Below are 27,830 nucleotides of genomic sequence, written 5' to 3' on the forward strand. Positions count from 1 at the left end.
ACTCGCTCCAGGAACAATCCAGTTTGTCATGTGGAATCACGGACTGTCTTGCAGCACAATGAGAGACCGTCTCCAAGGACTCTGCTCAGAAGTCAGCATGTGATTGGGTAAGAGTTAGTGCCCCAGCTGGCCACTCATTACCTTTTTATCACCTGCAAATTTAGTAACCGTAAATCCGTTTCCACACCAACAGTGCTACGCAGATACACAAAAGAGACTCATCAACGAGAAACGATGTTATGTGTCTTGGGCCATTGATGTTTCCTACTGTATTACACTCTATTTTGGGAACAGATGGTATGACAGTTTTCCTCCTGATGGCAGTGGCAGTTTCTGATGTTAGTGACATGGCACACCGTTCAGGGTATGTAAGTGGGTAGCACATTTTAAACAACAAGCACGTTCAGTTAAGTTTCCTCTTATAAAATAATTTTCTACTGCTTTTGCCCAGCCAATGTAAATTGGGTGCATCCCTGTGTGGTGCAAAGCAAATAACACAATTTATTAAAACAAGGGCTGAAAAAAGACATATTTTCTTCATTGTCCTTTAGTGTTTAGGCTTAGTTCTCACTCCCTTTCTGTACCTAAAGTATAAGTGCAGTGAAAAAGTAGATTTCTTAGTTTTTTTCAGTCAAACTTAATTGTTAAGTTAACATTAAGCAAATGTTAATGTTCTGCAAATATAACCAGAGTGAATCCAAAATGCAGTAATTTAGTAGTAAAAATGAAGCAACAAAAGAACTAAGAACAACATACAAAGCACTTCAGGCCTCAATTGCCCATGTTTACAAGTTAACAATAAGACAGAGAATCAAAAAGTGGCATCTTTATGTTTTGTAAAATATATGGAATACTGAGACAAAAGTGAAACATTCTGTAAGATGTGTGACCCGTTGCATTAAACCAAACTCAGAACAATGCCATTAAGAGGACATTTAAACAAGGTGACAGTAGCATGATTGTGTACAGCTGCTTTTGTGCTTCCAGACCTGGTTGACGTTCGAATTACACTTTCTACCACAAAATCCTGAAAGAGAATTCCCAGCAATCTGACTTGAATCTAAAGCTTATGTTAACTATGCAATAGCATAATAACAAGCATAGCAGCAAGTCCACCTCTATAAAAAAAAAAAAAAAAAAAAAAATACTTCATGGCAGGAGCCATCAACATTAGGTCATTAGGTTGAGGGGACAAGTACTTTTTCATTTAGTTTCAGGTTAGCATTTGTCTCCTAGAATGAGATTTTAATTATTGCTAAGAGATAAAAATACCGTCTTTTATCCTATTCAGAATCATCAGTGAGCAATAACTTATCTTAACAGTTTGCATGGTGTGTGGGAGGAAACCAGAAAACACTGAGAAACGACTCTTCTCACTTATATATGGCATTTTTTAGTGTAGTCTTTTCCATTGGAGAAGTAAGAGGCTTTGATTAACTGTTTTCCTCCTACTTAGTTACAGATGATAACGAGCAGTACTCATAGAATCTGATATTGTTTCTACTGTAAAATCTTCTGAGGACAAGAGCTGAATATCCATTTCCCTTTAATCAATTCACAATTTATTCCCCTCCCTCTTTCAATCTCCCTCCCATTTATTATGCATTATTCTCCCTTTTTAAACTATTCTCTACTAACCATCTTGTCTAATTTGGTATTCGGATATGGTTAGAGCTGTTAGCTCAATTAATACAATGACATGCCCTCTGCAATCCATGTTACATTAGGACACATACTCATTTAAACCTCTGCACAAGACATGATAAATCCATACCTTAAAGATGCATTTTTAACAGGCTGCCTTGAATAAATAACAGAGACAAAAGAGTTTTCGTCTTCTACAGGACTGTGCTTTATTTTAGTCTAAGCAGAATATAATAACTAGAGAACTACAGAGTTCAGGATCACTATGGGAGATATCATCCCGAACCAGGGAAACGGGCCCCAGCCAGCGGTATTTAAATTACATTTCTGTTTGAAACAAAAAAGCAGAAACATTAGCTCAAAATCTTTCAAATCAAAGGAAAAAAAAACAAAACAAACATGATTATTTTTAAAATACCTAAGAAAATTATAATAAATTGTGAACATTTAATAAAAACTGAAATTACATAGTGAAGCTGGGAATGTAATGATTTATAATACAAAAAGTATGAACGTAGAATAATGAACACTTTAAAGGTTCTCAATGAATGCTTTTGATTGAAGCAAACTGCTCAGCTAGCTGAGTTTGTTTACATTTTGGTCCTTGTAACCAATGGAAATGGAGGTGGACAACCACATCCATTATTTGTGTCACAATGGGCTTGAGGCTAAAACTGAATCTGGCTAAATGTTTGCTTTAAAGAGATTTTGGCATCCTCAGAATAAAGTGTCTGACCACTCTTCACAGGTAGTGCTGGGTTTAAGGCAGAATTCCCAACTCACTTTTACAAACCGACTCGACTGGAGCAAAGCGGTGTCACATGATCTACTGTTGGCACAGTGTCTTTAGTGGATTGAGTCACATTAAGTAAGAAGCTGTGGTTGAAACATCCCTTAGGAAGGAGCAGAGAATATGAAACTCAGAGATATGTCAATGATGACAAATAACCCTGAAAAGAATAAAGACATAAAAAGCGTACTGTTACAGGACACCAACAGTGGTTAAAAGACATTAAGGTATGACAGCATAGGTCCCAAAACCAATAGGATGGCAAAATTTGATATTTTTTGTCTGTTTTTTTCCTTTTCTCTTTGTTTTGTTTGAGGTTATATTTTCTTTGCTCTGAAACACCACAAGGTCTCAAATAAGATTTTTTTTTTCTTTTTTCCAACAACCCCTAAACCATTAGGACTCAGTTGTGCAATAAACTCTTTTTTTTCTGAATCCACAGACCAGGTCCATCAATCATCCTTTTACAGTGCAGTTTGCTAATTCTTGTATTGATTTAATAGCTTTCAGAGAGAAAAATCTCTTTGAACTCGTCCATCCACAGGGGATTTCACACAGGGATTGTACGGCCCAAAAAATAAAGAAAAACGATCAAAGGATATCCGATTAAACCTTGTGACAACGGGTTTGCCCAGCTTCAGCGGTTAATAACACAACAGAGTGAAAAAAATAAAGAAACACTGATATGAGTATAAAATCCTCCTTTTTTAAACAACAGTGTTTCACTTTACAAGAAATAAAACCATTTTATCTTCTGCTTTTGATAAATTATTCAATATGTTCCTTTTCTCAGTTTCACTGAAATATATTAGCCATTCTTTTATTTTTTATTTTATTTTTTTTTTTTTACGTTTGAACATAATCTAATGTACGACCTATAAAGAAAGAGAAACAGAATTTAAAAATAAGCTATATTGTATGTACAGGTATAATGCAGCTATCTGGTTAGGAGAACAGTGGCAGACTGGATCAAGCAATAAGGGGTTCTGCTGGGATTGCTTTGTTGTTTGTCCCTTCCTCCAGTGTCAGCCTAACCATTTATGTATAGTTTCAAACCTTGTGTAATAAATGCTTGAATCCAAAATGGTTTATGTACATGCTAAACAAACTGGTACCTGGAGAGGAAAAGCCTCTGTAACTGCTGCAAAAGCCTAAACTTTTTCTTGTGATTAATTTCTAAAAGTCTACTCGTAGCTGATGTCTTCTTCTCCTTTTTTGCCTCTAACTGTCAAGCGCGGAGCGTTCATACAGATGGATGAACTCTACTGTCACTGCCATATCTGTTCATCAGCTCCAATTGGACTAATCCAATTACTGCACTGGCAATCTTTCTTCTGTCAGAAAAATCATGACATGACGGTGTACACGGAATCTTAATTAACGGATCACTTTGGGGCCATGGCTTAGGTCTGACACTAAGTCAAATAATTTCTAAGCCTTGGTCCGACGCTTACGGTTGTAGGATGCATGTTCACAGCCCAAACCTAAGGGGCTTAAGAGGACTTAAACTCTCCTAAATCCCTGCACTGCTGTGGATACATTTTATAGTGACATCATTGTCCCACAGAGTTGAGCTTCTCAACACAAGTTGCTATAGAGCCTTGCCCTTATTAGTGTTTCAAAGGCTATTTACATTAAGAAGTACAGAAAAAAAGTCTTGACCTTTATTTCTTGGTGTTGTTAAATGTTGCCACACGCACCTTCAGTCTTTTTCTGTGCATTCTGCTGGATATTAAGATGTGTTTTTGTTACTCTTGAAATTGAATTATCACCATTTAGGTCCAAACTGAGAATTTGTTGATACATCAGTCCCCTCTGCTGCCTCACACTGTCTCCCTATTTGTCTGTTCGACCTTTTCAGGATCAGGGGTAAGGCAAGGCTCTGAACCTCTCCACTAATCATGACATCATTGTGCCTGATGCCCTGAGCATTGGGAGCGATTTTGTGGAGTTTCAGTTAAGCACGCAGCACCCCCCACACCGACACCACCCAGTGCCTGTTTCCACTATTCCCACCCACCATCTTTTTCTATCCAAAATTCCATTTCCAGAGTAAAACCCTTTTAGGTGCCAAAATGAGACGATGGAACAGCTCTTTCCCAATGCAGCTATTAAATGAGAGGCATTAATTTCTTCCCTCCTGTCCAACAGGTTCCTTTAATTATCTCTCTGCTTTCAGTCAATTACATTTTGCTTCCTTTCCTTGACAATCACCGCTATTTCAGAGTGTTATGCACCCAGTGGGTTGGATATTCATATTCCACTCTATTCCTCCAAGAATATATGCAACGCTAAACAACAAGCCTTGTAAGTAATAATATGCATGCATCTTTCTTATTTCCTTGCTAAAACATCTCATCAATTTAGAAACCTTTTTTTAAGTTCTTGTTAAGAGAGCAAAACAGAGCCAAAGCAATATTTCATTTCATAGATGATGACACACCACAGTGAGCTGTAGAAGTACTATGGCGCTCCTGATTGTTTCTACATTTTTTCACCCAACAACTACAAATTCACTAAGGTTTATCGGGATTATTTGTGATTTTTTTTTTTTATGTGTGTGAATTTAAATGTGAAAAATGAGCAGTGCAAATGCACTCAACCCCATTATAAAGATACACCTCATAAATTCAATGCAACCACATTCATTCAAATACCACATAATTGATAATCTGTGTAAATTTTAGTATGCTGTGTGTAATTTGATTACAGTGTTCTGTAAAGATCCCAGGGGTTTGTTAGAAATAATAAAAACAACAACATCAAGAAAACTAACGAACAGCAAACGGATCAGGGATAAAGTTGTGGAGAAGCTTGATGCCGGGTTAAGTCATACAACAAAGCACTGTTCGATCAGTCATCTAGAAATTGGAAAGAATAAGTCAGAAACGCAAATCTCCTAAAGTATCTTCCAAAATTGACAAGCCTGATAAAAATAATCAGAAAAGAAATCAATGGTCTCCATCGTAGAACATGGCGATGGCTGGATCATGCTGTGGGAATTCTTTACTTCACTAGGCAGGGTAATATGTTGGAGTTCATAGAAAGACAGATGGATCTAAGGGCAGGGGCTAGAAAATAAGACATGTTAGGGGTCGCAAGAGACTGAGGCAAAGGCTCAATGTCCCAAAGGGCAACAAACCTGAACATACAGGCTGAGCTGCAATGCAGTAGTTTTGGTCAAAGCATATTAATGTGATAGAATGACCCATTCCAGGCAGACAGAGTCTGCCAGATGTGCAAAGCTGTTAGAAATAAACCTCTGAATGTGACTGCATCAAACAGTGATTCTACAAAGTATTAACTTGAGGAGGGACTGAATACATCTGTACTCCACACTTTAGAGTTTTTAAGTTTGTAGAACAATATCGAAAATCATGTGTGCTTTTACATCCACTTCATAATGAATGCACAGCAAGGCATTGTATGTGAAAAATGCGAACAAAATACTTTGAAGTTTGTGGTCGTAACATAGCAATTCTGATAAAGTTCAAGCTGTATGAACACTTTTACTTAGTTCTATATTATTAGAGACAAAGTCCCAACTAACCTTTACCAATATCAACTTTCAGGGAATATGCAAAATTACAATTTGGTAACTTAGCAGTTGACACTTTTTAGGGTTCAGAGACTGAAAGAGAAGCAGACGTAAAATTTCAACAAGCAAAATGTAAAACTCTAAAAACAAACTTTCTGTCTCATTTTGGTAGCTCTAGTGCACATACGCCACTGTCTCTGCTTTCAATGCTCAACACTTCAGCGCCATCCTTCCCAGGGTGTAAAGGTAATCGGACCACCCTTGTTAAAAGTGTTCAAGTGCTGGTTTCACATTTCCTAATTTAGCTCTGGCATAGCAGGTACATGCTACATGAACGTTGCACTATCAGCCAAGCTAGACAGCAGGAGGCTAAGCTGGGCTGGATTTTGGCTCACTGGGGACTCAACCTGCTATTAGGAGAGGAAACACCACAGCATCTGATTTAAGACGGAAAAGTTCAGTGGAGCGTGCATGCAAGATTTATGTTACTGAGTGTATTTTAGGGATTGCCAAGACAAGCATGGAACATTCAATTGCTCATTGAACATTGCTCTGCCAAGTGACGGCTTCTGCTTCAAACAGATAATAAACACAAACTGTTCGGAGGATGCAGCCTTTTTCTAACCCACTTCATGCATTCTTCGGCATTTATACCAAAGGTTATGTAGGGAAAAAGTACAAGAAGAAGTTTTACGTAATAATTCCATTACAAAATAAAGAATTTGTTGGACATCATTCTTCTCTGAAGAGCTGTGCTTCTGCATATTATGTTACAGTTGAGCAAAAGTGTGCTTTGGAGGTCTCTTAGCAGAAATAGAAGGAGGGAAAAGAAAAAAAGTCTGAGCAAGTTGTTTTGTAAAATTGGTTGACCTCTATTGCCAACCGCTGAGAAGCAATTCTGTTGCGGATACACAGGACTCTCAGCTGCTACTAGAGCGGGATTGGACATTTCCCACAAAATTGTTGGTTTTGACCCATTTTATAAGCAACTGTTTTTGGAACAGTTGTTGAGCAGGGGAAGCTAATGCTTTGCTTTACGTTGCACTACTATTTTAGTTTTTGGCACTGCCAATCTGCTCTGCGATTTTAAGGCCAATATGGATTGTTTTGTTTCGCATTCCCCATCCACTCTCCTGGTAAATGTGGCTGTGTTAGTGATGCCAGGTCAGCTGTCAGCAGCCTTGCCAAGGAGTAGGCACAGACATAATTCTCACTAATCTTCCTTCTGTCACCCATGTGCATGTTGGGAACCATCTCTGCCGTCATCGGGTCTAGGTGATTATCCCTGTGATTTTTCACTTCATTGCTGCTAATGTATAGAGGCTTATGATTGCGGTGTGATTAGGGAATGGTGAAAAACATGTTTAATATAGTGCAAGAGATAATTGAAGTGTAGTGAGCACCGGCAGTAGCTCAGTAGGTTAAAAAAAAATCAGTGGGGTGATGGTGAACAGCTGTGATTTGAAAGGGTGTATGTAATGTTCAAACATTAAAAAAAAGTCACAATAAGACGAGGTGGTTGACAAAGCTTGGATCAAGACCTTCAGCCCACTTAAATGGCAGAGGTGGAGCATTAGAAATATGGAATATGCCGGCACTTCTATTGGTTAACCTCTCCGCGTTGTTGTGTCAAAATCTTGAGGAAAGAAAAGGCAAGAAGGAGGAGTCCAAGCAGGAAGTATGATCTGTTTGGAAATAAATACAGGTTCTTCGGAAGCATACATCGCAGATCCATAATATTTGTCGCCAAAGGCTTGACTACCATTTCTAATTTTGTCAGCAACATTGTGCTGCAACAACCATGAAGCATCACTTAAGAAGGATGTAAATGTGATAAGCCGCTGATTTCCTCTCTTTCTGCTCGACTCCTTGCCTTGCCCTGCCTCTTAATGCCAGCTGTCAGTGCTCAGAAGGGCTGGTTTAAGGATGCGAGCTGGTGTTCTGCAGAGCAAATTAGGAAGTGCTCATAGTGACTGAAAACAACCAGCGCTCCTCCCCGACTCCAAACATATTGATCGGGCTTTACAGAGGAGTCCACATGTACAGCTCTAAAACAGTCAAAAAAAAAGGCAACAGGACTCTAAATCAAAAAGTGACAGCAGTAGAGTGCTTTACTCTGAAAAGCTATGGATGACTTGAGCGAGGACGATGAGTAGTTCCTACATTTCATAGATTTAGTCTGTTTAAAGTAGTAGCTTTTTCTCATAAGTTCCATGTTGTATAAAGGGGGAAAAATGGTCAGGGAATATGCTTAAAGTAAGATTCGTATAATTTATGTTCAGCTGAGCTAAATGAGCCTTAAAAGCCTACCCTATTTCTCCTTGAATTTATTAGATTACATTTGTGTTTATTTTTATCTGCTAACAGATAAGATGAAACTTTTGTCACTCTAAACTGCAATGCCTCCGTTAGACACAGATAGCCTAGGCTTGTCATTCAGAAGTCCCTGCTTTTTTTTTTTTTCCCCGGCGTTAACTTGAGTAGAGAACCACAAGGTTAGTTCATTGCTAAACACAGTTCATTCTGCTGGCAGTTTCAGTAGCTGTTGCCCTACTCCTCCTCTCGTGCCTTTTCGCTGTTCTCTTCATGGTCATCTGTCTGCCATTTTATCCATCTCATTTCAGTCATGTGTGGCTTCAAAATATACAGTTTATGATGCAATACAAAAGGTCAAGGGGAATGAACAGAAAGAGCGGGAAGAAAAAGACACCCCATGTCCATTTGACTTGGTCTTTTCAGTGGATTGTCGCTTGAACACAAAGGCCAATGAGAAGCCTTAAATATCTGCACGCTGTCCGTCACAGACATCACGGAGTTCAGTCTTCTTTGTCTCTTGTTTTCCTTTTTAGTCTGCTAGATCAGTCTCTTTAGCTGTCAGAGAGTACAGTGCCTTATACATCATGATGAGTGGGATATCCAGTGGCTGTTACCTTTACATCTAAGAAAAAAAAATGAACATGTGCCATCCAAAGGCATGGATAAATGTTTTTGTTACTCCCTCTTTCACCAACTTTTAATGGGAAATTAAATGATTTGTTTTAACAACAGCAAAAATTTGCAAATGCACTTTTTTTTCTAGTCTACATCACTATTCTACAACCTGCTGCTAAAATCAGCATCCAGAGCAAAAGATCAGCCCCTATACTACGACTCCATGTCTTTTTTTAATACATTATTTCCATTTTCTTTTATTCGTTCTTACAGTAAGCCACTGGATATTGATTTAATGATTCTTTTTTTCCACTATGAGTAAATACTTGCAGCTACAAGGTATGAGTTTTTAAATATATATTTATATATTTATATATTTATAATCTTTTAAAAAGCATTTAGTCCTTTGGTCCCTATTTCCTAAGGAATGATGCATGTAAATTATCCTGGATTTCCCCACTCCTCTCCTTTTCTTCTTCTTCTTGTTTTTCCACTTCGATGCAGAGCTTGCCCTGTCACAGAGCACAACACCTGTGTAGGCACAAAAACCAAAATGGCAGCAGGCTGGTGTGTGTGTGTGTGTATATTAGTGTGTGTGTGTGCGCACGCACACACGCATGGATTTGCTTCAGTTCTTGTGTTGGCATTTGCACGTATTTATACATGTACAGAGTTTTTTTTTTTTTTTAGTTTTTCATTCATTAAGTGCAGCTTGTTTAATTTCTTGTATGTTTGGTTTATTTTTATTTTTTTTATATTTCTTTAAGTGAGTTTATCTGTATCCTGTGTCAGTATGCATGCTTTGAGCATAATGAGTCTATAAAGTTTTTTTTTTCTTTTCATCATGTCTAAAAAACAGCAGCAAAAAGTTGGTCTCTGCAAAAAATCTTCTTCCACAGATGCCAAAGCAAAAAAGGGAAAAGAGAGGCATTTGCGAAGAAAGAAAAAAACTAAAATGATAATAAAAAACAACAACTCTGGGATCCTTCTTTCAGTCACCCAATCTTTCAGCGGCTTTCCAGGAGGATCAAGGGACCACCCTTTCTTCATGATATGTAGCAGAACGAGGAGTCTTTGTACTTTTACTGCACTTGTGGAAATAAGGTGTTGTGGCCCTTCATCCTGTGACACAGAGAGAGGAAAAGAGAAAGAGACAGGAAAGAATAAGGTGAGTGGATTCAGGAAGGCTGTAGCAAACATGCTCAGGGTTGCTGGCTCCTGGTTATCACACAGACTGACAGGCACAGCCAACAGCGAGAGGAACAGACGGGAAGAAGAAGAAGAAAAAAAAAAAACAGTGTGTCAATCACAGCCAGAAATAAGTGGGCTAGAGGTGGGGTGGGAGATCTGTGTTAAAACCATATGGAACAGACATCTACACTGTGACAGCACTAATCCAAGGAAGGCCTAATTTAAACTGACTGGGTTTTTACTGCTCGGAAAAGAAAAGCTGCTTGAGACATTGCTGTCATTCATCTCTTTGTTAATTCCCTACAAACAAAAAAAAACTACAAAAGAACATGAGAGATAAAAAGGAGAAAACAAGTGTTAAAGAGAGTTAAAACCGCGTAATAATTAGAGTGACAGAAAACCGATGGTTAGAAAAGAAATGTGAACATGTCAACAAATGGCCTCTAATTTGGAAACCCTTCCCTGTCTATGTGTTGGATTGACATCATGCACCAGTACTGAATGTGTTGGAGCTGCTAAGCTTTGGATATAAAAGAATATGTTTACTGCCCATCAGGGCTAATATGTTGTGAACTATGATGCAGTTTGAAGAAAGGAAGCAAAATCACAGCAAATCACTCTGGGAATGAACATGAAAGGGTCTGACTTTCTGACGGGAACACACGCCTGGGTGCTCTCTTTGTTCTACCTTTCCATTTCTGTAAATGAGCTTGTTACAGTTTCATAATAGATCTGCTTTTTCTGACACACGGCCTAGATTCAAAATTATTTGTTGCGAGTAACAAAGCCAGCCCAGCCATTAGTGACATATGGCTCTAACAATCCCAATTACAGATGCATTCTTTTGTACGTTATAAGGGCATTTCTACCTTTATGTGTAGCACAAATCAAACAGACAGCGGTTTTTAAAATTGATCTATTTTTCCACATGAAAAGAGCTTCCTTGAAGGCTATTTCAAACACCAAGTGTGTCAGATCATAAACAATAATTCTTTATTTCTTTAGAAGGTATATTAAAACCCGCATGTTACCACCTTCTTAGAATGCACCATAAAAGACTCCTCATACTTGAGCATCAGAGTTGAGGCCAGAAAACTTTATTTCTCACTGTTTGCGCACCCCTTTCCCCACCCTCCCACTGAGTTCAGTGAATAGAAAAACTACAGGAGGGTGAGTCGCCTGCAGCTCTTCTGAAACAGGGCAAGGGAAATTTGATGACTCCTTTCAGGATGGCCTTGGGTGCATCAACAAACCAACTTGCAAAGAAAGGACCTTTTTCATTGTGAATCTGTTTGCTGTCAGTTTTCCACATGTCAAGTTGTGTGACATTTGAACAGCAGAAAATAGGAATTTGTTTATCTGTTGACATGGTAAAAATATAAAAACACAACTACAGCGCAATGTCATTTATACACGTGAAACTGTAATATTTTGTGTTGTGACGACAAACTTGAATATATTTTATTAAAGGTTTTATGTGAAAGACAAACTGAAAAGTTGTAAAGTGTAAAATGAAGGAAATGTGTCACATACTTGGGTGTTTCAGTTTAGATTGGTGTTGGTTTTCTTAGTTTGTTATTAATGTTTGTAAGGTTTTGCTACATTCACTTCATTTCTTTCCGTTCATGATTGTTATTAGTACTGTGCAATTCCAGTTTATTTATTTGTGGTCAATTTTAATCTATTTTTTATGTTCTTCCATCTGTGTATTTTAGTTTATTCTCTCAGATCAGCATTAGTCTTTTTAGCGTTGCTTATAATATTAAAAATCGTATAAATTCAGGGTGGCCATGTTTGTTTTATTGAGGACGTAAAGGATTTAGATATTATCAAAATGACAGTGGGATTAATGTATTTTTAGTTCTACCTCCTACATTTCAGTTTTTTACATGTCCGATCATTGATTATCATAAACTGATCAAGATCTGATCAAATTTTCGCAATGCGCAGCCTTTAAATGTAGCATTTCGAAAACATGGTGCACCTGAAAATGTTCTGGTCAGTTAGAACAAAAGAGGGCAATTCTCAAAGAAATCTTTTAGTGGTTCCAAAAGACCTGAGAGGGCAGATGTACATATGTCATTTGAACGATCACCCTTTAAAGTCACTACAGCCACAATGGAGAGGTTTCGATCAAACCATATCCACACAAAGGACACGTGTGTAGTACATGCTGGAAATGGTTCAAAGTTCAGATTTAAACTGTGCTGAGTCTGTGGCAAGACTTGAAAACTGATGTTCACTGACACTCGAAGAAATCTGATAATGTCAGCGGTTTGGAGTAAAGGTGGTTTTCTCATAGGGAGGCTGATCAAAAAGTATGTCACAAGTCCAGATTTTTTATTAAAAAAATATTGAGAACCATCTGCTATTTCATTTCCACTTCACAATTATGTTACTTATTTGTGTTGGTATACAATGCAGATTAGCAGAAAAATCCCTTAAGATCTGTGGTTGAGAAGTGACAACATGAAAGTTCAAGTGGCATGATAACCAGTCAACATTTAGAGTATCTTAAGGGAACTGATTTTGTTTATGTGGGTCTACAGGTCTGCTTCATCTCTTTTATTTCTTTCGCTTTGCATCCTCATGAATAAATAAATAGGAAATTATTCTTATGTTAGACAAACAAAATGGTTTTGCAGACGAATTCCCCGTGTAGAAGGAATGCACAGAAAGGTGTAGTGTCAACATTCACCGAAACACAAAGGGAATGCAATCGGTTACGCGAACGAAGGGTCACCCTGGGTATTTCCCATCTAAACAGCTGTTGAGTGGATGAAGAAAAAGGTCCTTTTTGCAAAATTAAATTTAGGGTTTTGTGAAAGAAGGACACTGTGGACATGAATGCAAAGAGATAGAAAAATAAAAAGTACAGTACATCCATACACACAAACCCCACAAGAGGACAAGGTACACGGTACAATGGCACAAAGAGCTAAAGGCCACTTCCAGTTATAATCAACAAACCAACCAGTCAGCATGTCATTTTACAGGTACCAGCCAAGAAATTCATCGACTACCGCACTCCACAAACTGCCAATGTACAATATAAAGTATATATATAATATATATATGGAAGGAGGGCAGAATATAAAGAGATAGAGTTTAGAGATGTCAACCAACGCCACGTCATGCAACGCAGTCACAGTCCCACCACATGACGTCATCCAGAAGAAAATGACACCATGGGTTCAACTTACAGCTGTGGGAACTTGGCCCCATGACAGGTGTCGGTGGGGTGTGTGGCTATAGCGGAGAAAGGCCACCTCACACTGTGATTGGCCATGTCAGGTTGCCAGGTTGGTGGGGGTGAAAAAAAAAAGAAAGAAACAGTGGGATTTTCTTTTCCTTGAGTCAGATTTCAAAGAACCCCCTGTATGTTTGTGCGCCACAATTTCACTTATTTTGCCTGTCAAATCAAATGTATTCATTATGATCATTAAACTAGAAAACAGACAGTACAACAGAGCAAATGATATTCAGCTCAGCACAGAACATCAAAAAGGTTTTTATTTGTTCTTCTGTCTGGTGGTAAAACATTCCCAAACTGACAACATTTGCAGGTTAAGAGGTTGAATTTACGTTTATATTCACAAAGATAACCCTAAAGGCAGAAATGCATATTTCAGAAACTTGTCCTGTCTTCAGTAATTGGATTTGCCTTGCATTGTTTGCTGTGAGGGTGGCTGTACAGTGAGTGCTTCACTGCTTTTTTGCATTAAGTTTATCTTTAAGACACAGAATGGAATTTTAGAGTAGCGAGGCTCCTGAGACCAGAAGAGAAGAATGCTGTCTGATCTTGTTTTTAATTCAACTTCAAAGCAACATCGTCAGAGTCAGAGAAAACAGCAGCCTCTGTACTTATCTACATATTGAAGTTTTTTTTTTTTTATAAAGAAGCATTTTGCAGTTTGCATTTGTAGCAATTGAGATTATGGAATAACTGAATTAAAAAACAATATAGACAAGTTACTGCTCTTTTTCAATATTTTGTTTGTCGATGTGCATCTCTGCAAATCAGAATGTTAAAAAGTAATTTAAATAATTAAATTGAAATAGGGAAACTCAATCCTCTCACACACAGGGTGATGCATTTTAAGCTTCTTATTTTTTTGTTAGTTTTGATGACTGTGGCATGCAGTTAATGAAAACCCTAAATTAAGTTTTTCAGGAAAGTAAAATATTATGCAAGACTGATAAAAAATAAGTTTTTAAAAGAAAAATGAAAAGCATTACAAGGTAACTGAACTTAATACTTGGTAGAAGCTTCTTTTGCATGAATTGCTGAATCATTTGGTGGCTTGGAGGTGATCACCCTTTGGCTTTGTGGGTGTAAAGGAAGCTTAGGTTTGTCTAACGGCCTTCGGCTCTTCTGCATTGTTGGATCTGGTGTCTCTTTTCTTCCTATTGACCTAAACCCCGTAGAGAAGCTACACGATTAAGGGCAGGGAAGTTTGCTGACCAGGCAAGCACAGAGATATTAAGGCCATCAGATCAGGCATCGATGGTTTTGTCAGTGTGGACAGGTGCAATATCTTTCAGGAATAGGATTTCAGCATCTCTGTTACTCTTTTCATTAGACGAAAGCAAGAAGTCCTCTACAATTTCCTTGGTTGATAGCTGTGCTGACTTTGGAGTGGATGAAATTCAATTAACTGCCACCAGAAGAACATGGCTCCCAAACTCATCACTGACAGTGGGAACCTTAAAATGGACCTCAAGTATATTTGATTCTGTGGATCTCTCTTACGTTACATTTATTTTTAAATGAAATGCACAATTTTCAATCTGAGAGGACCTTGGGACAGAAATCGTTCTCTCTTTCTTTCTCTTAGATCAAGTAAGGTGCTTTTGTGATCTCTCTGGCTTTTTTCTTGTGGAGGATCTCAGTGGTTGTCTGCTAAATAACTGCACAGCAGTCTTTTCCTTGATTATGTTGAACATAATATAGTATTTCTGTACTTAAAATGTTTTTTGTTAGTCTTACGTACTTTTTAAAATTTAACAAACAATTTTCCTGGTTTTTATTAGCTTAACAATGACCACTTAGAATATATTTCTTGGTGTATTATTAGAATATATAGTGTTTTAATATTTAAAGTTAATTAACTTATAATAATTTTCACATTTTTTGAGATGTTCCTGTAATCGTTGTTGTCCTTTAAGAAACTAAAAACCTTAAACTTTGAAAAAATAAACACAAATAAAAAATGGACTCAGTGTTTTTCTTGGCTTGTTGCCAGTTTTGCTGTTTTTTTGTTTGTTTTTTTTTCTAAACTACAGCTACAGAAATGGTCTGGTAACTTCAGAGAAAGTGAAATGGACTGAGCCGGACGAAAGACAAAGGAGGACATTGAAATATTCACACACACACACATACACACAAACAGGCACAAACACACTTCCTGATTAAGTGATGGAATGTTAATGTGGGTAATGGATTTACTTTGTGACTTTTAAAGTATATCCTAATGACTGCTCTGTCATCCGGCAGAGTCGCAGGATATTTACCATTTGTCCCTGTGACTGTGATAAATCAAATTCACCCTACCATCTTTTTTCCTCTTTGTGTGTCAGCTTTGAAAGCTTCTCCACAATTAGCAGGCCATAGCTCCATTCAAATGCTGTCAGGGAACTGATAGAAGGTGCATTCATCATTTGTACTGCATATGCCATCCTGTGGCTTTTAAAGAGGCACATCTAAAACAAGCAAGTGGTAATACCATGCATTCATTTATGGGGGGATTGAATCCAGGCTTATGTTATTGTAATGAAAAGTAGTCCTGCCAGTTGGGATTTGAGAGCATGCATCTATATTATTTTTGTGCTTGGCAGCTGTGGTTTGTAAACAGATGGGCGATGATTATTTGAATCAGTTGTGACACTGTGAAATTAGTCTATTCAGGGATCCTGGTGCTAAGAGCAAGCCATGTCTATATTGGTATATATGAAAGCTCATATGTTCTGGGATCAAAATGTGAAGTAATCAAGATATATACGGCGGCAAGCAAAACCAGAAGATCACCCAGAAAGGTAACCGTGCTGCTTAGTATGATTCCTTAGTTGCTGTTGCACTTCACAGGAGTACCAGAAATATGTTCACACAATATTTAAAAACATTTAGGGACATATTCAACAAATGCCCTGTGTATAAATTAAAACCATAACTGGCCAAAGGAAAAAAATAATTAAATAAATGTGATGCATAAAATATTACTGCTAAGGTAACAGTCTCATGTCATAAGTTTTCATTTTACAAATATGCCAAAAAATCTTCAGTTCTAAGAGGCTCATGTTTACACAAACACCTTCTAGAGATTTTTATCAGGTTACACAAAAAAGTGTTTTCTCTGTGGTTTATTAAATCAAATTTGTACCTACAAGGAGCTCTGGGGCAACATTGCTGTGCTTTCTCACTTTGACTGATTGGCATAGCATTGGCAAGAGATTCGGAGTGTTTAGCTGTAGGTTACAAATCCCAATTGGCAAAAATGTTTCGCCCAAAATAGCTCGGCATTACATTTGAGTCAACTTCTAGACAAAGTTGATGCTGTGTCTTCACTCATGTCGATTTTGAGGTAGAAAATGTACGATAGCAAGGAGCAACTTCAGATCTCAAATGTGTATTTATTTATTTATTTATTGATTCGGAGGGGCAAATTTTAATCTAACATTTAATATTTGCTTTTAACTAATAGTAAGATCTACTAAGCTAACCTGTAATGTTGATCAATTCTTAAACTAAACAATATGCAACATTTCCAATTGTATCAAAAATAAATGTGCTAATAATGACCCACCCAACCATTGTCTATACTCACAGATCCTTTTGGGGTCATGGGATGGGTGTGAGGCTGGAAGTGGGAAGTGGGGTACTAGATGTCACTAGCATTTTATTTTAATGCCTAAGAATACTTATGAATATGTAAACAGAATTTAATAGCTCAAATAAATGTGTCAGTTTCTACTATTCTATTATATATTGACTTAAACTTTACGGAGGTAAAAGTAGTTTAAGATGCTTGACATTGGCAGGGAAACCCTCCAATGTAAGTATTGCAGTCATATCATGAGTCTTAACAGTGCGTAGATTAAGTTAAATCTCAATGAAATAGTTAAGTTTTACCAAACTTTATCACATCTGATGTGAACTGAAACAAGTGATTAGAGGCAATGAGATGTAGATGATTAAAATGGTAAAACGTATTACTAAATGCTACTAAGACAAAAATTTCTCACTCAAAAAAGTAAATAAAAGATCCTTTGCAATGAATGGTTCCCATGATAATTTGAGACAGCTCCTGTTGTAAATCAAGAAATGACTAAGTGCAATGTCATTGTACCATAGTATGCTACGCCATAAGTGGTACCGCACCTGTTTATGGACAGCAGACGAGTCAGTAAGGTCGGTTGGCGTCCTTTGGCCGCTTTAGCTGCACCTTCAGCCTCTTCATGCCTATCTGGAAGCCATTCATAGCCTGGATAGCGGCCTGAGCACTGGACGGGTTATCAAAACTCACAAAGCCTGCGAAAAGGCCACAAAGTAGAAAGAAGGTGAGACAAGGGACGGGGATTGAGAACACAGAAAGGAAGGGGAGAAGACACAAAAAACACAGGACAGGTTAAATGAAAGTAAAGCAAAAAAAAAAAAATCCTTTTGAACTTTCAACAATGACAGAACAATAGGTCTTTGTTTCACTTTTTAGTAGATTAATTGGAAGTCTTTGAATTTAAAAGATTGCATAAAATAACTCAAAGGCTAATAGCAGATATATTAGAAATCAAATGAAAAAGAGGTATTTGTTACCAGGAGGTGAAAAAAAATATACATCTATATATTTAATAGATTAGATCCAACAAAAATGTCTCAAACCAGATGTGCAGCAGCTATACCCGGATTGTTTGAGCCTTACACGAAACGCATCTCTCTGTGAATATACGTCTTCATTTTGTGTGTGTGACTGAGCATCTATCCGAGTAAAGAGCAGAGGGCACGGGGTTGTGATGAGACGCTCGGAGCAAGGTGTGTAGGACGGAGGTGCCTGCTGCTCGCAGTTATCATTTAGGTGCTGAGGCAGAGTGAACCAACAGCTGCCCCCGCCGGGACTCCTTGCCTCCTCTTATCAGACACCTCTGTGATTGACGGCCAGAATTTTCCGCCTGCCAGCTGATTTGATCACACCGCTATGGGTCCAATTTAATTTGGGGGTAGAGGGCAGGCTTTTGTCAGTGTAGGTGAGATAAGGCTGCTGCTTTACAAACCCTTTAAACAAACTGAGCAGGGAAAGGGCGTGTCAGTTGGTAGCGATCCCACTCCTACACACACACACTCCTGCAATCCCTGAATTTAATGAATGTGCAGACTCTACATTTATATCCTTGTGACAAAATAATGATAGAAATCTGAAGGTCAAAAGGCAGGAAGCAAACTTTAAAGTACGTGCACATTGCAGTGGCAGTATTACACTCTTGATCTGTCCATTTTCATATTCTTTTCTGTCAAAGACCCAGCATGCGATACCTTTGCACACTCAAACAAAATCAACATAGTTGTTATGAAAATTCAAAGTAACTTTGGAATGAAAGGGGTAAATAAGAAGTAAATTCCAGGGATTTTGTGTGACAAAAATGTAGAATCCATGATGGATTATATGATGGTGAGTTTACTCGGTTCTGCTGCAGCAAAGCGTCTTCAAACCTCTTTTTTTTCCGTTTTAAGAGGAATTAAATGTGGGTGTGCCCTAAATACTTCTGAACAGAAATTGCTCTGTTTTTTATTTCATAGAAAACTTTACAATCTATCCATAATTTTGGAGTGTTGTTTATATTATTTACATTTTTCAGTAATGTTAAATGTCGTAGGGTGTCCCAATTATTTTTTAATATTTAGTTTTTAAGTATTTTTGAGTGGAGGAAAACTGGCACATCAAAGTATCTCTCATTATGCGGGATACTTTTCTTCAGGAAGCTGGTCGGAGATGTTAGGAAGATGGACTGCATTAAAAACAGGGGAAATCTGGTGGAAACCCTGTTAGAGGAACAAGACTGGGGAGCAGATCACCTTCCAGCAAGACAGATACTTGATGTGTGCTGCTGAAGGTACAACGTGAAGGTTTAAAGCACATTCACACTTGAAGAACGGCCTAAATCAAGTAACAATTATGTGTCAAGACTTGAACTTTCACAAGTGCTCCCAGTCCTATCCAAGTAAGTTTGAGCTATTTTCAATGTAATAAAGAGCTTACAAAATAATGACTCAAGTGTGCTTATTTCCAAATGTATGTCACATATTTTAGTCTTCATACTCAAAACAGATAGATGTACTCAACTAGAAAGATGTCTAAACAGACTCTGATGCTTCTCATGTATTGAGAGCCTAAAAACTTTCACTACATTTCTTTGTAAAATCATGTTCAGATTGCTCATTCTCATAAACACCTTTTAGCATCTTGCACAATCTTGAAATTATTCCACGTCTGCTTCAGAGAAACTAGGTTTTGCAAGTAAAGATTTGAATGCAATAATTCAGCATTTGAGAAGATAAGCACTTTTATTCAAAGAAATAATTGAGATATTCCAAAGGTTCTGTTATTCAAAGAAATAAATGAGAGAATTGAAGTTTCCAGTTGAAATAAGCGTTTGTTCAGCTTACATCTTAATTACTCTCTATTGTGGGAGTGATGAGGTCATCTCCTGTTTGCCCCTTTCCTTGTTGACTGACAGATAGTGTAAGTGAGAGGCATATGTTCAGTGGAGAACACATGCAGTGGATGAGAGAGAGAGCCTGTCCTGAGATGGACAGATGAGAAAGGTGAGAAAGAAGAGAGAGACAGTTTCAGATATGCCACGATGAAGAGAAACTGATAGAAAGCCAATGATGGGAGACTCTCTCTCCCTTTGGTTGTCTCCTGGGTGTTGCTGTCCAACTGAATCAACAGCAAGTTCCCCACCAGTCTATTATTATCTCTTTAAGTCCATGGATTCCCACCTGTGCCACCCCCACCCAGATGAACTGGTTCAGTGAGTGGGAGAGGGAACAAAAGAGGAGGAGGGGGATGGGATATGCTGCTGAGGCCCCCAGCTGGAGGCTGTCGGGGAAAGTCTCTGAAAACTTCAAGAAGGTATCCAGTCTAGCTTTTCTTTGAAATTGCATAACAACAACAATAATATTGGAGAAAAAAATGTTCAAATCTTAAATATTTGCTCCATAAAATAAAATTTAGTTGAAAAATTTGAGCAGAAATTCCAGCTTCCTAACAGTTCAAATCTTTCCACCTCTTGTCATGTTAAAATCACTAACTGTAGTATCATTTTGAGGTTATGCAAACCTTTGTCTTGGACTTTATGCACCAAGACAAAGGTTTAACTTTAGGGGGTTCAGGAGGGTTGAAACTAGATGTCTGCAAACTTTTCTGACTTTTGCTTGCAATAATGATTTGAAAGCCATTTCCTTTCACCACATCATGTCTCGATCAACTTTGCACATCTAGGACTGAAATTGTGGGCTGTTCTTCCATGCAAAATAGTTCAGTCAAACTAGATGGATAGTGTCTCTTGTCATTTATTTTATTAGGTCTTGCCACCAGTTTTCTTTGAAAATGCTGTTTGTAGTTTGACTAGGCTATTGTTACACGTCTCTGATCTAAGCCCTTCCTTTGTGGCTTTGGCTGTCCGTTTAGGGTTTTTGTCCTACTGAAAGGTCCCAGTGTCAAGGCTTTTCTCCGACTAACAGGTTTTCTCTCTGGATTGTTCTCTATTTAGTTCCATCCACCATGCTGTGCAGTCTGAGGAGGTTCCCTGAGAAAGAACATCCCCATTGAAAGACCCAACCACTGACACATTTTAGTGGGGATGGTGTGTTCAGTTTTGGTCTAGTCTGACCCGAGCTGCTGTGTCAGCCACTTGGCTTGTCAATAAATAGCTCTCCCCATGACAGATTGTCTCTCCTGAGCTGGCGATCTCTGGTGCTCATCCAGAGTCACCAATGGCTTTGATGACGTTTCTCTTAATAATGTACTAAATTGTTAAGTGCGGCTTAGAGCTGCCTAGCTTTAGCTTGATGCACTTCCGAGTGTTAACCAAATTCTGTGTTGAGCAATCCACATACTGCAGAGGTCTGCAGGGATTTACACGATTTTTAAGTCGATCTTATTTTCTGCATTGGCTATTAATCTGAATTATCAACCATACAGTATGCTGCTTGGTTTCCCTTCATGTGATGCATTAGTAAGCATTGCTTTAAATTTCTCCCACTCTCCATCTGTGCACACATCTACATATAGCACTGCTTTTAAACTGTTGTTTGAACTTTGATACTGAGAGAATCAAAGTTTAACTTAATGCTTACAGACATCCCTTCTGTGGCTGCCTTGTGTAAAAGCTATAGGATGCATCTTTAGAGAAGAGCACAAAATGCAGCAACTCTGTGATTTCATGAAAACAAAAAAAACAACAACAACAACCCCGGTTTATTATTTTCATCCAGTCATTGTGTCTTTTTGACTCACCAAAGCATTTGCTCTGATTGGTGGCTCGGTCCACAAAGACTTTGGCAGAGATGACGTTGCCGAAAGGAAGGAACATTTGCATGAGCTCAGCATCTCCAAACTCCTGGGGCAGGTGATAAATAAACAGGTTGCAACCTTCCGGCCCTGGTGATGAGAGAATTACAGCAGGAGGATTATACAGAGGCATAAACAGGAGATGCCCAGTGAGAGATGGACTGACTCTAACAGCACAGGTGGGAAAAATATATCTGCAAAATGACCAAGACAAAAATGTAATGATTACATGTTAAACCTCAATTTATGTTAATATTCCAATTATGTTTATGTGTAATCCAGTTGAATAACATATAGAAGGCTGCTGTTTAATAGATTAATAACAGTATGGCCACTGGCATTTCCTGAAAGTGAGCTATACACTTCCTGTGTATCTGATCAGTTCATAAGGAAATATGCTGGTAATAACATATGCTACATCTTAAAAATTGACATACCTCTACTAAAATTCTGTGGATTTGTGAGGTAAAAAAAAAATAAAAAAATCATGATAAATTATTATACAAACTTCCTCTGCTTTTAAAATGGCAATCAGTTACGCCCAAAAGTGTTCATACATACATACAAGTACAGTTAAAGTAATATTTTAATTTCACCAACATGTTTATTATGACTGTACATAAAAATGCACATATTACCCCACGAACATAACCTTTCTTCCCCCCTTTTATTGTTTCTGTCTTGTCAGAAGGAAACATAAAAAAGGCCACAATATATTGTGTTCACAATTAACCTGATTCTGTCTGTGTGCTGTAATTATTTCCTGTTCAATTAATTATTACCTGCTAAATCAATTACATTATTTAGCCTGTAACCATTCCACGTCTAAGATGCAAAAGTTTTCCAAATCCAAATTATCAGGTAATCCAAAAATTAGTTAGTTCTGGTCACTGGTTAGGTCACTCCACAACTTTGCATCTGATAAACCTTTTCTATTGCTGATTTGTTATATTGTATGGATGGTGATGCAAGTATGATAGCATAATAGTGTTTGTATACAAATGGTGCTGTTTTCCACAGTTTGTCTGGTATTTTAGACTCTCTGGACTTGGGTCTAATTTATCTATGTAACATATCTAAGTTAATCTGACATATAAGCCTGTTAAAACACCTATTTTATGTGGCTGCAGTTTACATTTGGGAAACCTCTGACTTCTGTAGATGGTTTTTCTTGACATGGTAAGGGGTAGCAAACTCCTGGTTCTGCTGGAGGTTTCTTCCTTTAAAAGCCGGTTTTCCTTTTCCTTTCCGTTGTCACTATATGTATCCTCAGAATGAGGAATTGCCAGAAGGAGTGAATGCTGCAACTCAGAAACTTGATGCAATCTGCTTGGTTTCCTTAAATAGAAAACTTTTGAATGTACTTTCTTTTTGTCAAGTGCTTTCAAACAGTATGTGTTGTGAATCACAGATGTTTGTATTCTTCTACTGACTGGTACCTTTGTATTATACAACAAAGTTATTACAGCTTTTTAATGTTGTTTTCCTCACAGATTCTTTTTTTTTTTTGAATAATTTAGGATACATGTCACATTAAACTTGGAAGAATTTTTGACATGATTCATGATGTAATGTTTTTAAATCACAAAATAATCTTTTTCAACAGCAGTATGTTGACTTCTGAAAGCCACTGCATGACAGCACAAAAAGAGAAATAAGGAGAAAAAGCAGAAACACCAGGGGTTGATTGAGAGAGAAAAGCTGAGACAGTTATTGGGAGAGTGAAGCACTGAGACATGGAGAAACACAGAGAGGAGGCAGAGCACACATTAAGACATAAGCCAAGTTTTTGCTCCAATTACTGTGTGACAGTAGGACTGTCTTCCAATCTCTCCCCATCCCTCCACACTCATCTACCCAGCTGCCACATTTATACTGGCCAATCTGGATAAAGGCAGGAATGAACTGGAGGGAAACAGAGAGAGGGAGAGAAAGATCACGAAAGCCAGCCATGGACACAGAGGGGGGGGGAAAGGAGGGAGCGAGACCAACTTGATGGACTCAGGGACAGTAAGCTTGGAGCTGGCTGCTTGTCTAAGTTTCTCTCCTGTCTCATTGCTCAGGGTGATAGCATGACGAGATGAGACTGGGTCTGGTGAGAAGGCTGATAAGAGGGCTGCCGTGGTAGCTGGCTCTAGTGCCGCTATGCCTCAGCATGATAAAGGGCACGCACACACACACACACGCACACACACACACACACACACGGAAAGACAGAGAAGTTTGCAGAATTGTGCTTTTTTTAACAGAAGATGAAGTTATTTCCTCTAACGTGTAGGTCCTTATATTAGCCTCGAAAACATGACACACTTTGTTTTGAAATTGAAAGGCCACTTCTCGCTGTCTTTTCTTAAACATTTATGCCTTCTGTAAAGTTATCTGTGTTTACAATTTGTAACTGAATGTCTTGAAAAGCAATTTTCTATTCACATGAAGTGTAAAGCTGTAACTATCAGATGAGGACGGAACAGATGAAACAAATAACCATGTACTAGGAGCATGCATTCAGAGATGCAGAGTAGCTAAAAAAAACCCCTGAAAAACAAACATTTAGTCCAGAGAAAGTTGCAGTGTTTGTGTTAAAAAAAAATTTGTACATAAGATTATTTATATATTTTAATACTTTGGATTATGTTTAGAAATATCATTATCCTTCAGAGTTTTTCCACTTTTACATTTTCAAGGGTCCTTTTAAATCTGGTCGGAAAGAAGAATGATTGTTTCATCTTCTTTAGTAATGAATTTCATTGGGTTTCATTTTCACATTTGCCTCAATTTGATTTTGTCTTGACCTCAGTAATTCTTCCAGTATTTTTCTTCTCTCAACTTTTCTGATAATGGTTTCAATTGAAATTGTTTCATTTTGTGAATATACCACTATTCCGCCATCTTCAGTGAGACATTTCTGCTTTAAAAACGGCTCAACATAAAAATTTATATATATATATATATATATATAACATTTCTATGATTATAGAATTATTATTATAGAACATTTATCTTGTATGCAACTTTCCATGTTGAAATAAAAAAAAAAATCTCTTTTGCTGCATGAATCATTATTTACACATTAATCTATGTAAAAATATATCTGTAACAACATGACACCAAGGACAGTTTGGCAAATATTTTTAGTGGGGTTTGTTGTTAAATTCAGAGCTTGAGACTTGGAAGGATCCCTTTGGTGACTCATGCAAAAAACACAAACTGATGTGAAGCTGTAACTGTTCAGTGCAAGACAGAAGCTGAGATTTGAGTGTTTCTGTGCAGGTTCAGATGTATCTTGCTAAATGACAGGGAGGAAGATGTGGCAGTGGACTGAGACAGGCTGGGACAGCAGCCAAAACCCAGTGGAGGCTAGAACTCAGACAGGCCACTGGCTAAGCCAAGAATAGCTCGCTCTGTGAGGCCATGACGGTGGCTGTGTCTGTGTGAGGGCCAGCAGACTTCTATCTTTCTTGCTGAAGTATAAAACTCTGTTTTAGTTTTAGAGAAATTTTCATGAAATAAAAAAAACAAAAAACAAAACTGAAATTACTGCAGCAAGTACAGCGACGCACTTTATGTAAAACTGTGAACCTTGAACATATTCTCACCACTAACAACTTTTTCTTCAAGCAATCCTGAAAACACTCAATTTCTCCTCACCATGAATATTCATCCCACTCTATGCTGTCTCATTTAATCATACAGTTGAATAATTAAGACTGACGAATGGCATCAAAAAGAGTGATTTACCATCAAAGTATATCCTATGGTTTATTACGTCTTATGCAGTGGCAAAAGAGTGCACATTACACAAGGAATAGTAATAAATGATTATGCATGCAGCTAATTAATCTGATGAATATTTATAACCACTTAAACACATTGTAATGGACTGATTAAGCAGCCCAACACTGTGAGTTTGAATTAGTGCAGTTTTTTGAATAATGACAGAGTAACTTTCCATCTCAGTGCTAATGTTCTTCTCTTTAAATGGGGAGCCTTTTTCTCACATTTTCCCCAGCCAGCTTTTTCCCCTCCCTCACTAATTCAAAGCAGTGAAGCTACATTAGAATGGAACATGGCAATTATCACCTTTTATCTTGGGTGGGCGCGCTTGCTCGCTCTTACCTTCCCTCTGTTGCTGGGGAATGATGGTCGGTTGCTGGGGGAACGCTTGGCTGATTGGCGCATAGGCGGCAGGGTAGGCTGCTGTTGCAAAGGGAGAACCAGAGTGGAATTCTTCACATCTCCATTTTCATATTTGACACAACAAAACTCGAATCATTATTCTATTGTTCATTCGGGTCCTCAAGTCATTGCATAAATAAATTGCATTATGACTGGGAGCTAGGGCTCATTTGTCTGGTGGATCACTACATAAAAAAAAAATGGCAAAAGAGGGAGTGAGGTGGAGTTCAACTGAACATAGATACGAACAATAAAAGAGAGACAATGTAAATGAAAGATTATGTGAGACACAAATGTAAGTCAAATAAAATCCTTTTGCTATCATCCTAATTGAAGAGGAAAATACTCAGTCATCTGGTCATCTCTTCCTGTCACGGCGCCAAACGGAGTGACCAACCAAAAAATGGAGCAAAGAGAGGGAAACAGACAGATGGAGAAAGTGAGAAAGTAGAGAAGGTAGGAGAGTTGGATCACCTGCGTAGTGCTGGACGCCAGCATAAGCCTGTTGGAGAGGGTCGGTCACCGTTGGACTCTGTGCTGCAGAGAGATGAAAAGCGAGTACGAGAGTGAAGGGTGACTTCGAAGGAAACAGAAGCAAAACAGTCAAAGAGAGGAAGGACAGCAAGACATAGAGATCACGTTAAAGAGTGAGACAGAAACCGGCCAAACCAGAGACCCGCCAGGAGGTGGGATCACACAGGGAGTGACAGCAATTTGGGTTGTCATATCTTTGAGTTCTTCAAAATGCCTGCTTGCCCCAGATGTTTGCATCAAATATTAACAATGTGCCAAACAAACCACTTTGTAGTTCATTACGATTGCAGCTGCCTTTGCATAATGCAAAGATGGGGAGTGAATGTCTGTCAGTTCTTCAGAAATCCGTCCCAGGCAACATTAAGAGGCTGAGGACAGGCTGAGGCACATCAAATTAACCATAATTGACTGATGGATGAACTGATGGATTTATCATGATACTGGGCCAGACTTCTCAGAAATATGCCAAAGACACAGTTGATGGAGCCTTAAATACTTCTGTTCAAATAATAAAAAAGAGAAAAGTGAAATTAAGAGACTTCTAACATCGCGTCAAAATGAAGAGATTCAATTTGTCACTCATTACATATAGATTTTATTTTGTGGCAAACAGGTGATCCTTTTTATCAGATCAAGTACAATGCAATCACACTGAAGCATTTACGGATCAGAAGAAACGGGTAACACTGTGGCAAATGAAGCAGCAGACTTCAGCATTATTAGCTACGTAAATACGCCTTTCCTTTTATTTACATAAATCTGATATAACTCACCTGGGTAAGGATGGATACCATTGGTGTAGATGGGCTCCGATGTAGGCTGGCCATTGCTTTGAGGCGGGAGAGCACTGAATCCGTTGACCCCAATAGGTGTGGCTATGCTTGGCACGGCTGTAGCAGAAATGCCTGGGGGTGTGCTGGTGCCTGCAAGTAGATGCTGATGTTATCATGGAAAGTTGACTGCAGAAGCCTGTGGGGTGAATGCACATTTTCTCAACTTTGCTACCTGTTTCTAAATGTGTTGCTTGAAATTCCCAATAAAGATGTGTTGTATTTTCTTTTTTTTTTTAACAAATGTTTGCCAAAGGAAGGGGAGACATGAAATTTGTCAGAAATCTAATCTAAGGCGTTTTTATTTTGAGAGGATGCCAAAATGTATATTGCAGGTGAAACTCCATACATTTAAATATAATGTATGGAGTTTTCCATAGATTTATCATATCATGTCAGCAGTCAACATCAGGCATGGCAATAACACATTTTTGTTGTATGTAATATTGTAATTTTCCTAGAAACGTAAATTTAGGTTTTCATTTGCTATAAACTATCACCATTAAAAATAAAAGAAATAAGCACACATGCATGTTGTTACATGCATGTATGACAACAAATCTATGTCATATATGAGTTTCACTTTTTGAATGAAGTTACTGAAATAAACTTTTCCATAACACTCTAATTTG

The 27,830-nt window shown here is 38.0% G+C and overlaps 1 protein-coding gene across 10 annotated transcripts in view; it reads right to left on the reverse strand.

Moving 5' to 3' along the window:
* Positions 1-2,856: 2,856 nt before the first annotated feature.
* Positions 2,857-27,830, reverse strand: part of celf6 (CUGBP Elav-like family member 6) — a 154,533-nt gene continuing 129,559 nt past the window's right edge. For 6 of the 10 annotated variants that reach the window (XM_016671532.1, XM_016671529.1, XM_016671530.1 and 3 more), the window contains 6 exons: positions 27,142-27,291; positions 26,309-26,371; positions 25,775-25,855; positions 21,605-21,748; positions 17,473-17,622; positions 2,857-10,025 (listed from right to left, as the gene is read on the reverse strand). In XM_016671532.1, coding sequence (XP_016527018.1) covers positions 17,495-17,622; positions 21,605-21,748; positions 25,775-25,855; positions 26,309-26,371; positions 27,142-27,291 — 566 coding nt within the window. In that variant the 3' untranslated portion in view covers positions 2,857-10,025; positions 17,473-17,494. Of the gene's footprint in view, positions 10,026-13,297; positions 13,370-13,404; positions 13,507-17,472; positions 17,623-21,604; positions 21,749-25,774; positions 25,856-26,308; positions 26,372-27,141; positions 27,292-27,830 lie in introns of those variants that run through there. The other 4 variants (XM_016671531.1, XM_016671528.1, XR_001662109.1 and 1 more) reach the window with 3 other exon arrangements.

The sequence above is a fragment of the Poecilia formosa genome, unplaced genomic scaffold (genome assembly GCF_000485575.1).
Source record: "Poecilia formosa unplaced genomic scaffold, Poecilia_formosa-5.1.2 Scaffold46, whole genome shotgun sequence".
NCBI lineage: Eukaryota > Metazoa > Chordata > Actinopteri > Cyprinodontiformes > Poeciliidae > Poecilia > Poecilia formosa.